We start from the raw sequence: 15,296 nt of genomic DNA on the forward strand, positions 1-15,296 counted from the left end.
ACCAGCGTTTTCAGAAATCCCCACTTTGGCGGGAGTTTTTAGAAATGATTGTTTTCTGTGATAAAAACAGCGTTTTCGTGTAAATGAGAGGCCAAACCGCGTGGAAATATCTGCGTTTTCCCTTAGTGTAAACGGGGCCTTGATTTCTTTACATGCAGGATCATTAACGATATATCCTAACAATATGAGGTTTGAAATATAACAATGTGTTGCAATTGGACACAATTTTCATGAAATTGGGGTTGACTGTAAGCGGCCATAAAGAAAGCCAGTAGAGAGCATTATGTACCAAGGAATACAGAAACAATCCTTTTTAGTCTGACCTCCGAAACCTACTATTCAATGGTGAGATTGGGGAAGTATAGAGAGAAAGAGACAGTCATTGCAAGTGGTATTATAAAGTCCCAGTGAGATTTTACTTAGCACCTTGGTGCTTAGTAAAATAAAAAAGGAGTGGGCAGGGGGGTTTCTGAGTCAGATGGTTTTGGTGAAAAGCTAGTACTAGGGAGAGATAGAGGGTAGAGTGTGAGAGAGAGCTTGAGAGAGAGCATGAGCGTGAGACATGAGCACTAGTGGTTGGCCCTGTGGTTTGGCCCAGTTATCAAGGTGTGAGATTCACAATGCTGATGTCAAAAGCAAATTTGTAGCAATGTCTTTGATAGCACGCCCCCTCAGTAGCTGTCAACTCCACCTAGCAGACTTTTGCTGGCCTCGTCCAAACATAAAAGATGCAGGGTGTTGGGATTGCAAATACAGGCTTATTGTCATTTTGCATATAATGCTACATGGATCTGGTGCTCCATGTTGCCATGCAAGAGATCTCTTTCTCTGAGTGTGTGTGGTGATGACTGTGCAAATTGATTAGTCAATGTGCAACTGGTGTGCATTCTCACCCAGCTCCAAAGAGAGAGAGAGAGAGAGAGAGAGAGAGAGAGAGAGAGAGAGAGAGAGGGGGGGGGGGGGGGGTTGGGGAGGGCAGACAGCCATACACCAGACAAAGATGGAGCACTCCCACGTCAAGCGGGGTCTGTGGGGGTTGCGGAGAACGAGACGGAGAGAAAACGCTTGCCAATAAATCTCTGACATTCTTCCCTTTTTTGCCCAAAGAACCTCCTGTGATGACGATGATGCATGGCCTTGTCATAATTACTCCGCTCCCTGGCTAAGCAGCGGCTTCAGACAAAGAAAAAGTACATCCGAGGGAAACAGGGTGGAAGTTAAACAAAGAATCCTTTTCTTTTAATGATTTGATGAAATGACAAGTGTGCTCCCGTTCATTTCAGACCCTGGTCCTTACACTTATAGTGACCCAGACATAGGGATGCATCACTGCAGTAGTAGCCGGTTGGTTGCAAGTGGCATATATTTGCTTAGGTTTCAAACTGATAATGCAGACTGACGTTAAATAATAGTAATTTTCATAATACTGAGTAATATTTGCTATGGTACAGACAGCAATTTTTGCTGTGGTACAGACACCAAAACTAGAGTTGCTGGGATACTTTGAATGCTAGCATCATGTGTAGTATTGCGTGATACAGAGGAGTCTTACAAATAGGTAACTATAATGCTTAATTTTCCACCACTGGGATATGCTCAGCGTTTTAATGGTTTTACTCAGGTCTCATGACCTGACTTATATGCCTAGACAGCATCAGAAAGTCAACTTGTATTTATATATAGAGCAACACATCTTTTTACACTGTCTTGTATAGTGTTGACTCAAGTTTTCTTCTGCATTTCAGTTTAAAGAGAATAGAATAGAAACTCACAAAAACAAAAGTTGTGAAAGAGTAGTCTTCTAAAGAATAGGGAGCCTGTTAAGCCCTAGGCCTATTTCACAGGCCTCCTGCCCGAAATGACATGCCCAAAATGAATAGAGTACGCCTCCACAACAACAAGGGCTATACGAATAAAGTTGGTTTAAAAAAGAAGGTAACATCTGTGAGGTGGCTGCAGAAGTGTTAGAATCAACATAGATGTTACTGTGTCAGAGTAAATTCAGTTAGCTAATAGTAAGAAATGTAAATTTTCAATTTTCGCCTTCATTTACATTTAGGGCATTTAGCAGACGCTTTTATCCAAAGACAAACATTTGTCATAAGAAGTGCAACAATATATCGCCGTCGGTACAGTAAGGATGTTCATAGAACTAGTACAACAATCGCTAGGCTAACCAATTCCCCGTGTTACAGCAATGATAGCAGCTACTGCAGTTGCTACACAGTTAAGTACTATAATACAATACAACACAATACAATACAATGTACAATGTACAATGGTGGCCAGAAGGGGGAGGGTGGCTATGCAGAGTCGAGGTGGAGTCTGAACACCTAGAGGACTCTGAACGCCTCGAGAAAACACATTATTTAGAGTGAATGCCACCTTGAAACTATGGGATAGTAGCCCAAAACCTTTAGGGAAACATATAACAACATCCGATGAGGACCCTGTTCCAGGATAAATGCTAATAAAGTGAATAAAGGTAGGTCCAGGCGGACTAAATGGTGCCATTTGGGAACTTTTGGGCACCATCAGTGCCATTTGACCTTTCTAAGGTACCAGACTGTAAAACTAATTGTATTTCACTGACATATCACTATAGGTATTCATTCCATCCAAATTCAACAGTTTTGACCCAAATCCATGTAAAAAAAAACACCATTCGCCAATCAAAAGTATTTGTTTATTTGTTTTGCTCTTCTTTGGCGCCGCTCTTCTAGTTCAGTGAGTTTTCGTCGGAGAGTGATATCATTGGAATATGTGGAGCCTCAGCTTTCATATGACATATAGTTGTGTTGCTGGCATGAAGTAGCGAAATCGGCGGCGGCCAGTATGCACTCATGCACGTTTTGCGTGTTTTGCTACGGGCTCATTCAGTTGCTTGGTGTTAGAATTGTGTTTTGTTTAGGTAAATACATTATCATGGGCTTTTAAGCGAGCTTCTTCCCGTTACGTGGGTATGCACCATGGAGATGTTGTCCATGGTGCACACGTTGGCGCAGCTGCCCCCGCCCCCGGGGGAACCTCTTAAAGGACGCTCGGGTTTAAGAGTTGTGTGGGAGGCATGAAGTAGCGAAATCGGCGGCGGCCAGTATGCGCGCATGCACGTTTTGCGTGTTTTGCTACGGGCTCATTCAGTTGCTAGGTGTTAGAATTGTGTTTTGTTTAGGTAAATACATTATCATGGGCTTTTAAGCAAGCTTCTTCCCGTTACGTGGGTATGCACCATGGACATGTTGTCCATGGTGCACACGTTGGTGCAGCTGACCCCGCCCCCGGGGGCACCTCTTAAACCCGAGCGCTCGGGTTAAAGAGGCTAAACATAGGCCCCGTCCACACGAAGCCTATTTCATGGCGAAACCGCAAAGGTCTTGTACGATTTGACCTTCCGTCCACAAGAAGCCGGCGAATCCGCTGACCGAAACCGTAAACTTCTGAAACCACCCTCGGAGGTGGTTTCAAATCGACCCAGTTTCGTTTTGGAATCGTGTGGACCATGACGCCATCGCCTCGACCCTCTAGCCAATGACTGTTAAGCCCGCGGTCACCCTTTATGCGCATGGTCGCCTCTTCTTCTTATATATTTTTCTTCTGGATTTCTGTAGCAGAAAGGCCCCTTATGGGCCTGGAATGTGTACTACAGCGTTTCTACAGATCTACCCGGTTTCGCTTGACACAGTCTTTACGGAGGTACTCCGAAACCGGATAGATCGAAACCATAGGTCTCGCTGCAGCCTGTAGGACATGGACATCCAATGTCCAAGTGCTGTCACGTGACGACACTTTTCCCACTTTTCCTAACCGACGTCATTGCGCGACGAGAGTATTGCTGACCTCTAGCTTTTCTACGGTGGAACTACAGTTTTCCGAAGTTGGTCTACAACAGGGGTTCTCAAAGTTTTGACAGCTGAGGGCCAATTTAGGAACCCAAAATTTGACTGAGGGCCGCCAAGGGGGAAAAAATATAGGCAGGTAATGCCGTCAGCATCCAAGTGGTGAAAAAAAACATTGCACCGTGGACCTCTGGGTGTGAGGTTCATCTGAGGTTATAGCAGCTGTCATGAAATGAGGAAAGAACACTAGAACAGGGAAGTTTCCCTTGCGCTCTTTAGACTGTGCAAGATTGCTGTAACCCTTCCTGTAAGCTCAGCCTCTTAGGAACACAGTTTCTCCACACTGAAACTGATACAATAAATAGGAAATGGCGCATTGTTTTACACTTCGTTGTCACCCTGGAATAAAACATTTTTTTTTATAAGATTTTGATGATTTAGTATCCCCAACAACTAGCGCTCCAATGCGTTCTTGTCGTATTGATTTCAATGAGGTTGGGCCAACAGTGAGAATCCCAATTCACATGTGAAAAAAAGAGGCTCAACTTATGTCGATTTAGAAATTAACTTCCCCCAGTAGTCTTTCTTAAATGTGAAGTCTGCATTTTAATTTATTACGGTGTATATTGTTTGCTTAATAACCATCAATATATGATTTCATTTCGATTCAAATAATATGTTTCTTGGAATTGGTATCCATTATTATCAAATTTATTTTCTGCTCTTCTCTACAAACAAACCAATAAAAAATAAAGACATAAAGAAATTACAAATATTATATCTCCTCCGTTTCGGACACTTTGCGCTTCCTCTGGATACTGAAGATAGGTGGTAGAGTTCCTCTTGTAATCTCTCTGCCCTCCTCCCTGAAATGAGCAAACCGTCTGCAATGACTGCACAAATACACACACAGTTTTTGTAGGTCATTGTTACGGTTGTGTTAATATTGGAATTCACAGCACATCTGCTTCAGAAGAATGTACCCATCAGTATGGAGATTCTCCAACAAAGTGGAGCACTACCACTTCCTGTGATGTGTTATGTCATGCTGTAGAAGATAATAGACTGATAATGAGAGTAGACTGTTTGTACTCGACTACATCATAATTTTGCATTAACTTTAGCCATTTTATTTTCGTATATTTTCCTTTGTTATATATTTGTATGTATCTAGTTGACTATTTGAAATTTTGTTGAGATAAATAAGTTGCATGTTATTGCTTATTATTTAAAGTGTCTGCTATCGTGGATAAATACGTTAGCTTAAAGGGGACCTACTATGCTTTTTCAACTTTTATGACCTATAAACGTCGTTATAATGATTGATAGTCATGTTTAACCATGCACAAAAAACGATGTTGATTTTCGGGAAACTCTTCCTCTCATCTGGGCGCTTTCAGCATTCTCTGTCAACGCTCGGTTTCGTCCTTCTCCGCCCCCTCGCCCCCCTCCTGCCAACCCAACTTGTGATTGGTTACATTCCTTGAAGCGCGCACGCGGGCAGATTTGACCAGGCATATGGGGGCGCGGCAGGAGTGCATCTACGTAGATGATTTCCCGGAAATGAAAACAAGTGAATCGCAAACGTTGTCCCGAGTGTTTAGCGCTCTGCACAGCCAACCCAGACGGTCAGTAGGGAATACGTCGAAATGCATGTACGTCATTATTTGACACTTTGGTATGATTAAACATGACTATCAATCATTATAACAACGTTATAGGTCATAAAAGTGGAATAAGCATAATAGGTCCCCTTTAAGGAGTGGACCCATCAAAAACACATTTCACAAACACATGTTTTTGCAATCACAATTAGGTTGTTTCAGTCATTAGCCAGTGACGTCAGTGGAGGTGGCAAGTGGAATCACGTGACAGCACTTGGACGTTGGATGTCCATGTCCTACAAGCCGCAGCGAGACATTATAGAACAATTTCAACCGTTTCGGCTTCGTGTGGACGGGGCCATAGTAGCTTCCCACACTGGCCCACTCGTTTGGGGGTTTAATTAGTGTGGAAAATAAAAAAAATCAAAGCAGCAACTGTCACATCGTTGCTGCTACCTCCCACAAGATAAGGACAACAACAAACAAATACACATTGTTTCGGAGATCCTCATTTTGGTCTTTAATTCAACGGGGAGAACATAACAGCAAATAATTGTAAAGCCGAAAAAAACAAACTATGAATGAATAAAAAAAAACATTAGATGATAATTGTAGTAGTTCAACTTTCAAGTGCAGCAATGCCTTCTGACTTATTTGGACACATGATATTTTTATGATCGGATGCTAATGTCATAGCTGCCCCAGAGGTCCACCTACTCACATAAAGGCCGCCATGCATGAATAAGTGTCCCGATAGTGGGGCCGGCAGAGCAGCGCGGCCCTCACCGCCACGCAGTACGTATCCCCCAGCGGCCCCTGGGCCGACCGGGCTAGCTCGCGCTCGGCCGTGGCGCGCCACAGTGCGTACATGTCTGTCTCGTGGCCGTGCGACGTGATCATTTGGTCGAAAATGCACGGGTGGCGCTGTGCCTTCCCCTCACCTGAAAAGTAGGCATGGTCCAGGGGGGAAACCCCCGCCACGCTGGCGCACATCCCCATGAACACGTCGTCGATGTACATGGAGGAGCGGAGCACCAAAGTGGCCCCGTAGATCTTGGCGGCCACATCCCCGGAGACCACGTAGCCCGCGCCAGCCGTGTAGTCCGGGTAGCAGGGCAAGGGGTACAGCTCCCGAGAGACGTAGTATTTGCTGCTCTTCCGGCGGTTGGGGGGCGCCCCTCTGTGAACGTGGCCCACCCACAAGTCTCGCCCACCGCTCGGCGAGTCCAGCAGGCCCCGCAGGTACCTCAGCAGGTTGGGCACGTGCACAAAGACGTCGTCGTCGGCCGACATGAGGAAGCGCGCGTCGGGGCAGTGGTGGCGGGCCCACTGGAACTGCAGCACCAGCTTGGCCGTGAGGTTGTGGAAGGTGTCGGCGAAGTCCTGCTGGATCAGGTCCCCGTGGGCCCGGTCCTCGCGGAGCAGGTCCTCCTGAACCCGAAGCCGCTGGCCCGGGTCAGGGTGCGCGCCTAGGACGAACAGCACGTGCACACGCTCGCCCCGCCGGCCCCGCACGAAAGTCTCGTTGCCCCACGTATCCCGGATCGCCCGGCGCTGCGCAGAGTTCTCGGGCGACGATTTGACAAACAGGAGCAGGAGCACTCGGCCCCACCCTCCACCCCCGCCGCCGCTGCCGCCATCACATTTGTCCGGGTGGTTGATGAGGTAAGGGAAGCCGGTCGTCCCGCCGCCATCATGACCCGTCTCGGGGCTGCCGTGGCGCCGGTGGGCGGCGGCGCGGAAGGTGGCGTTGAAGTCAAACTTGTTGACGAGGTAGCGGTAGCCGAACGAGCGCACGTGGCTGACGGCGTGGTGGTCCAATGGCTCCAAGCCCACCAGCATCACGTACAGGACCAGGCTGGCCACCAACAGATGCACGCATCGGCACTTGCTGATTCGGCGGAAATTGATATACATCTTTTATGCTTCTGCTACTTGACTCTGTGGGATGCTTTGCTTTCTCTGTTTTTATGGTTTCCCTGGTTCTCGTCTTCCCTGGATGCCACTATAGAGGAATAGTTACTACCATGTCTGCCTCTGCTTTCTTACAATTGGTTTGGGAATAGTTCATGTGTGTTCTTGAAATTGGTTTGGAGGCATTTTCTATTGGTTTTCAAGTTGGTTGTCTAGTCCAGCAACCCTGGGTCAGTCTCATGAGCGCAATGGCTTCCCTGATGAAGTTCTCGACGCAATGTGCAAGTGACTGTTTTGTTCTTCTCATAGTGTGAGAAAAAAACCCACCAGATGTCAAACACCAGCCCTGCACATTTCCCTTTTCCTCACAACTTCCCTTGCCCTTCTGCTGGCATGGCACCAATTGTAGTGGGGGGAGGGGAAGGGGTGAGGGGGGGGGGGGGGGGGGGGAGTAGGGGGTCAGCCGTGGCAGCTCATCTGTTGGTCAAAGAAACAGAAACAAAAAATAGCCAGAATTAGTTGTCAGCTCATCACTTGTGTGGGATCCCGGTTTTTAAAAGGAATTGAGTAGGCCTACCACACTATGGAAGAAAAAATAAAAAGACTGATTGAAAAAACTAGAAAAGAATTCCCTAGACATAGATCGATACAATGATCAGAACGGCAGAGCGAGCTGTTATTATTTTCCTACTTATTCTTTTTTCCTATAAGTTTGATATAGACTGCGTTCTGTATGTATGCAGCAATCCAAAATAAAAGCATGATAGGCCTACATAAAAAAATAATACAACAATAATCATTCACGGTTTGCGGAGATTAATACGAAGTTTGACAAAGTAGCCTATGACAAAAACATTACGACCTATTAAAACTGGTTCCAAAGAGTCGAACAATATGTGTTGCGCCAACGTTTAGGTTAAAGTGAAACCACGCCGCTGCAACGCCACAACTGCGTCCACTGCTCAAAAGTATTAAACACAACTATGAACATGAACAAAGACTAGCCTACATCCTGACACGACTCATAATAATCTCCCATGCTGACAGATTCGATGTTTTAGGCTCTAACCTACGCTCATTGCTGGAGTTGATTAGAAAAATCCGACCCCAGTTTGTTAAGTTGTGAAAACTTTACCGACCTGCGTGTGCAGCTGAAACAGTTCCACTGACGAGTCAGCGGGGCAGCGCTCCGGGTTGTATTATTTATCTCCTTTTGGGGACGATGTCTGGCTATCCACGTGAGGTAGAGCAGACGTCCTAATAACGTCATGATTCAGACCTTCCTTGTTGTCAGATAGGTGCTCTACCATGGTATAAAATATGCAACATGACTCATAAATTCCTAGCTCACCACACAAGCATACACAACGCAAAATGCCAGTACTTTTTTTTCTGGGTAATTAATCCATCCTGTTCCTCTGATAGTAAATCATGTGAAAATAAACATACAAACGCCTCGTTAGTGTTAGGTGATGCAAATCTTGCACCATCGGAGGGAAGTGCGTTCTGTTTGGTAGAAGTTCTGCAGAACAAGGTGTTTAAAATATCAGTGAAAGTGGGTGTGGTTATAGTCTAGTCTCGTAACCTCATTCATAGAACGCCAAACCAAATGCCAGCGAAACTGCTGATATCTTAGAAAAATCTATCTATCTGATATCTACTGGGAACACACCATGTGTCAGTTCTGTCTATCACAGAGAGCAAGCATTTTCAACAATGAGGGCAGCATGGTCCTAATAACGTGGTTAAACATAAACTTGCATACACATGAACCGTGAGCTACGTGCATTGAAATGTCTTCAGTTTAAAAAATAAAGACAGCGTTGAGAGCTAGGACACCGAAAGTATTATTTTCCAGACATTTACAGGCATTAATACATTGATACAAACATACATACAGTGGTAACATATCCATCCATACACGCTGTATGCAATATGCATGTGTGCATGTATACATATGTGCATGCAGTATGCCTACATGCACACTGTACAGTGTACTGTTTGAACAGCTGTTGATGCACTTCGTCTTAAAAAGGCTAAGTTGTACTGCGTGACTAGCTGAGCATGGGGACAGTCCGGATAAATGGGGAAAAAAACTTGAATGTTTTCAGGATTTGCTTCAGGTAGCCCTATGTGGACCAGTTGCTCAAGTATCAATTACATATGTCAAGTTAATACAAAATGTAGGCCTACGTTGTCTTTTATTATTTTTATTTATTTCGGTGACGAGATTGCCCCTTAAAATTCAGTCCCTTCCATTTATTTTAATTTATTTACTGAGGAAAGATGGATGTGCCTCCACCCCACCCACCCACCCACCCCCCACCCCACAGACATTGACACACAGGGTTTGCTGTATCAGCAAGACTCCAAATAACACTGCAGGCATATTGCAATGAAAGTATTCCAGGAATGCCAGGCATCTACATCATTTGAATGGACTTGCGTGTGTATAGGGGGAGTGAAACAGACGGAGAATGGGAGAGCTATAGATAGGGATGTTTTTTTTAGACATGCACCATGACCAAAAATTAAAAACCCAGTGAAACTAAGTCGAAATCGTTATATGATAAGGGATTTCTCTTTCATACAGCTCCTGTCGACAGGTGCAAGTGTGTGTGTGTGTGTGTGTGTGTGTGTGTGTGTGTGTGTGTGTGTGTGTGTGTGTGTGTGTGTGTGTGTGTGTGTGTGTGTGTGTGTGTGTGTGTGTGTGTGTGTGTGTGTGTGTGTGTGTGCGTGTGTGTGCGAGCGCACTAATCATGGAAAGGTTGTCTTTTAAATGTGCCCAGACCAACTAGTGCCTACTAACGGCCAAGCAGCCATTTTGGAGAGGTTTCCACCCTGGTGGTTTGTGGGCTAATATTTTATAATGTACCGCTGGGGCTGCAATAGCTTCCACATGCTAGCTTCTGTAAACACCATGTGTGCAGTCCCACAACTGGGGTGCTGGAGGGGTCGCCCATGGGTCAGCAGGGACAGTGTACAGGTTTTTGGAAATGGTTTGGTGGGTGCACTTACCTGTCCGTGTTTATCATGTTTTCAACCTAGTTTTAGCTTAAATCTCCTTTCTCTTTCTCGATCGCCCCCTAGACACATTGCCTCAACCTTAATGCTTCAGGCTGATGTATGTTTTGTGCTCTTGTCCCACCCCATCACTCTATCTCGCTCTCTCATGCTCTCTCTAGCTCTCCCTCGCTCTCTCCTTCTCTGGCAGTCAAACACATTTAACCCTAAACACTGTGACACTGTATTATAGAGTCCCATAACTGCCCCCCCCCCCCCCCCCTCCCCACACACGCACGCACACACACACAGTAGATGTACGTACCAGATTATTTGTAAGGACGAGGGAGGTTTCACTACAGTTGAACCATTGAGCTGATCCCAGAGTGAACAGACCATGTGCTGTGGTAGAGAGCCAACCCTCCTGTCCATGCAGCATTAAAGGTCCATTTAGTCCTTATATCCCTCAGGGTAGTCCCGTCCTTCTGGGTTCTGCTGTCCCCTGCTCCTGCTTTAGTGCCTCACGTCCAGTTGCTCTAGTTTCACAGTTCTCATGCTCAAAGCCGACCCTCCTCCCCTTTTTACTTTTTCCATCAGTTCTTTCCCCTACTCTTCCCCTGCGACTCTCAGGGCAGGGTCACAGGCTTCTCATTTCTGATGCTTCTCCTCCCTCCTCACTGTGTCCTCTTTCCCCTCGTATCCCCCCTGCCAGTGGGAGGTGGCAGTGGTTGAGGCTTAACCCCTCCTACTCCCCTCCCTCTCATGTATTTTAACCCCACAGTCCCTCCCTGCCGCCTCCCCCCACCCAACCTAGGGTTTGGGTTAGGGGTTGTCTCACAAATCATGCTAGTGAATGATTAAAACAATTTAATCAAGTACATACATCCGAATAATATTACAGCACTGTAAATAGCAGTTGTTGCTTTTTTAGTTTTTGTTACTCAAGTTTGTGTCTGGTGATGCTCACAATACAGGCGTGAAACCCGAACAGGAAGTTAACATGCCTCCTGTGGTTGCTGCATCTCCACCCCCCATATATCTACAAAACCCTTGTTAAATAGATATGCATTCTCATATACGTGTATGTGCACATGTATGTATATATGTGCACATACCCGCATGTGAATGCATATCTATTCAGACCTGTAATTCATGTCTTAGACTTTTTCACACAGCAATAGATCATTTATTTATTTTTATTCTCTATTTATGGTTATGGTTATATTTACTTACTTCCTCGTCCACAGCCAGCCAGATACACTGTGTATCTGTGTACTGACAAGTATATGTAGCCACAAGCCTTTTGTGATGTAGTGACAAATTTCTCTCTCTCTCTCTCTCTCTCTCTCTCTCTCTCTCTCTCTCTCTCTCTCTCTCTCTCTCTCTCTCTCTCTCTAGCATCATAAGAACTTCTAGCAGGTCAGGAAAACCTGTTTGACAGGAGATGATGGTAGCAGAGAATAAAAGAGACATTTATGAATGACCAATTGTCATTTTGTCACACATATAGTATGTTTCTTCACATAAACCTTTAAAAATACACATATTGCATTCCTCTCACCACATGCAATAGTCATCACCTCAGTCAATAAATGACTTGAAAGATTACAATAAATTCAATGGCAATTATTGCAAATTAAACTAATTATTTCCTAAAGGTTTACTTGTATTTTGTGCTAAAATTCAAAGTATCTGTTCTGTATTTACAATACAGTTTGTTTCTGCATCTCTATTTAGAGCTCATTAGTCCATGTCACTGTTTACTGTTGCTATGGCAACAAGAGACTGCTGATGTTAGCTAGCTTAGCTAAATCATCTGAACAATAATAACCCATAATATCACAATTCGGCATATTTAAACAAAATCAACCACAACTACCAACAGTCACAGCCCTTCAACTCTGGGCTAATATGTATGCAGTTTATTAGGTCACATCACATTCAATTTAAAAACGTTTTCTACTTTGTTTTCTACCCGGCACAGCAGCACCTGCTGGGGTGTTGACCCCGGCACCAATATTTTGAACATTTATCAGCTTCCATATCCAGAGACTTCAGCTTTTTAAGTCGCAGTTTTTCAGTACCACCCGGGCGTTTCTTACGCTTATCCATTTTCAGCTCCGTCCCGACTACGGCCCACACCATGAGGTCCCGCCCACCCTGGTTTGTGTTGTGATTGACAGCACTGTCAGGGCTCTCTGAGCCTGTCAGCCCATGATTGATTGACAATGACAAACATAGACCAATAATATGTGTCGATGCTGGCAACACACTGCTAGCCCTCTGTAGCCCATTGGCGGGCCCAATTGGAGGGAATTTAGAGAGACAGTAAAAAACAAAACATAGCGGACCGGACCGGCCCACATTCGGTCAACGGCCCACCGGGACGATGCCCGGTATGCCAGATGGCCAGTCCACCCCTGTGAGTGAGTGAGTGAGTGTTAGTGAGTGAGTGTTAGTGAGTTAGTTAGTTAGCTCGTAAGTTAGTCAAGGTATACAAATCCTTTTCACGCCTTCGAAGATTTTTGAATATCAGAAGAACTGGGTTTGACTAATGAGAGATTTTTATTGGTGATCATTTGATTTCCGCTTTGGGGCAAGAGTGGCTCCTAGCAGCAGCACTAAAAAACAACAAGGAGAGGCCCGATCAGATGAGAGTAGATTTAAAAGGGACATTTTTAACAGGTTGCTCATGGCATTTGGGGTGTTTTTTTAAGACCTACAGACATGTGAGGAACCTTGCACGACAATAGTTTCCTTAAGTTATGTCTAAGTGTGTTATCCGAATTAAATATCAGCCAGGAAGAGCAACACACACCCACTCAGCTATCGGAACATCGTTAATATGCCACTGCACGCTAATTGAACTGTTGGCCAAGAGCTGAACATGTTGCTGCTATAGCAACATGCTACACATACTCTGAATAATTACATATGATAATAGAGTACAAAACTAATTGTGTTTCTCCCTCTCTCTCTTTCTCTCCTCTCTCCCTTTCTCTCCTCTCTATTTCTTCCAGACACATCATGACAGAGCTGATTGAAACCGAGCGGCTGTATGTTGAAGAATTACAAAGCATCATGGAGGTGACTTTTTGCCCGGTCATTACATTCTCTGTGCTGCAACAGACCTTATTTACCTAGTGGACTTTGGTTAACCGGGTGTGGAGACCTTCCTGGTTATTTCAAAACCATGATGCATGCGTTATTTTTAGTTCTGCATTCCATGTCCCCATTCAGATAGCGTTCAGAATGCAGTTCAATAAAATGTGTATGCTTTCCCAAAATATTCTACAAGGTAAATCCACCCAACTTACCAATGAATAAGGTCTTCTATATGGGTACAGATTAATATTGAACACCCAGGGTATTCCTAGAGATATGATCTCAAAATATATTCCCCAATACTACTTTATCCGTAGACAATATTCAATTGGCATATGCATTCCCTTTTCTCTTATTAATTGCCTTGCCATTAACTTCAACCTCAGTGGCTAACCCTCTCATACATCATAGTTTATACAATAATGACCATCATACGATCACTGCTACCGATTTGCCATAATATACACCTCAGATTAAAATACTCAAATTCATGTCGAATGTGGATATAAAAAGAAGATAAAACCACAACTGGAAAATATGGTGTAAACCTATTCATTTAAATTATACAAAATATTCATTGGGGAAATGGAGCTATGTTCTGCGACTGTACTGATTGAATGAATCATTTAAATTGATAATTGTATAATATTCTGAAGAAAGAATCAATGCATGTCAGATGATCCCAAGTGCGAAAATGATGGACGTAACTGCCGAAACGTTGCAGAGCTGCGAACAACTACGACCACTCCACCCTGTCGAAGGCCTTCTCGGCATCAAGGGATATGATTACTTCTGGGTCAGAAGGGGAAGATGGGGTGTGGATGATGCCGAGAAGCCTTCTAATGTTGGTGAATGAGTGCCATTGTCTGATGAATCCCGTCTGATCTTCTGACACGATCGAGGTCATACAAAGCTCTTTATTGATCAAGTAGGACTGATGCTGCTCAGCCCCGCCCCTCATTCACACTGCGGTCTTTCTTCATTGCTCTCATCATTGTAATTTCTCTCACAACATTTCCTTTGCTGTCTTTTATTCGTGTTCCCCTAACCTCTACCCACTTTCACCTCTCCCTCTCTTTTTCCAATTTACCCCTCCTTTCCGATCCTCGGCAAAAACTCCCTCCATACCCCCCTCCCCTCCCCCAACACACACTGTTCTATCTTCATTATCGCCCTTCATCTCCCCTTCTAAAGCCCACCTAAACCCCTCCCTTCTACAAACCCAAATATACAATCTCCCCCCCCTAACTCCGGGGGCCATCTCTGTGTTGCAGGGCTACTTTTCCGAGCTGGATAACTCTGAGCTCAGCCACCTCATCCCTCCCTCGCTGGAGAACAAGCGGGATGTGTTGTTCGGCAACCTGCCAGAGATTTATGAATTCCACAATAGGTGAGTGTCTGTGCATATTTTTATGATTGACTGTATTAGTCTGAGGCCATAAAAATGAACCACAAGCTTTGAATTCTCGGTACATAAACTTTTAGCAAGTGGCCATATAACATTTGTTAATTGATTTGCCATTTAAATCACTTCAAACATTCCCAGCGAATGCAGTGGAATGCTTTAATGTATTTGGTCACACAACACTAGGAAACTAGACTCCAGGCTGCAGCGCAGTATCCCAGAATGCAACTCGGTTCTCTCAGACCCCACGGCCCCTTAGAAATTGACCACTTGTGCGCTTCGATGCAAAGTTCAGGAGACTGGCACTACATTTACAGAGGAACATTTTTATCCCAGCCATGTCTTATTAAGCAACACACAAATATACAGCAAAATAAATGATACAAGACTGATAATCGGAGGGAGGAGAGAGAGAGGAGGGAGGGAGGG

At 44.7% G+C, this 15,296-nt stretch overlaps 2 protein-coding genes across 2 annotated transcripts in view; one reads left to right on the forward strand and one right to left on the reverse strand.

The window, feature by feature from the left end:
- Positions 1-15,296, forward strand: part of mcf2l2 (MCF.2 cell line derived transforming sequence-like 2) — a 109,714-nt gene that overhangs the window by 28,145 nt on the left and 66,273 nt on the right. The window contains 2 exon segments of the mRNA XM_056603834.1: positions 13,378-13,444; positions 14,737-14,852. Coding sequence (XP_056459809.1) covers positions 13,378-13,444; positions 14,737-14,852 — 183 coding nt within the window.
- Positions 1,068-9,604, reverse strand: LOC130393208 (lactosylceramide 1,3-N-acetyl-beta-D-glucosaminyltransferase A-like). Its single transcript, XM_056603831.1, has 2 exons — positions 8,494-9,604; positions 1,068-7,831 (listed from the first exon to the last, which is right to left on the reverse strand). Exon 2 carries the CDS (start codon positions 7,355-7,357, stop codon positions 6,158-6,160), a length of 1,200 nt encoding a protein of 399 aa, XP_056459806.1. The 5' UTR covers positions 7,358-7,831; positions 8,494-9,604; the 3' UTR covers positions 1,068-6,157.

The sequence above is a fragment of the Gadus chalcogrammus genome, chromosome 12, assembly GCF_026213295.1.
Source record: "Gadus chalcogrammus isolate NIFS_2021 chromosome 12, NIFS_Gcha_1.0, whole genome shotgun sequence".
NCBI lineage: Eukaryota > Metazoa > Chordata > Actinopteri > Gadiformes > Gadidae > Gadus > Gadus chalcogrammus.

What these genes read in the sequence shown, in the direction of transcription:
- LOC130393208 (XM_056603831.1), bottom strand. Translation starts at nt 7,357, where the DNA reads ATGTATATCAATTTCCGCCGAATCAGCAAGTGCCGATGCGTGCATCTG.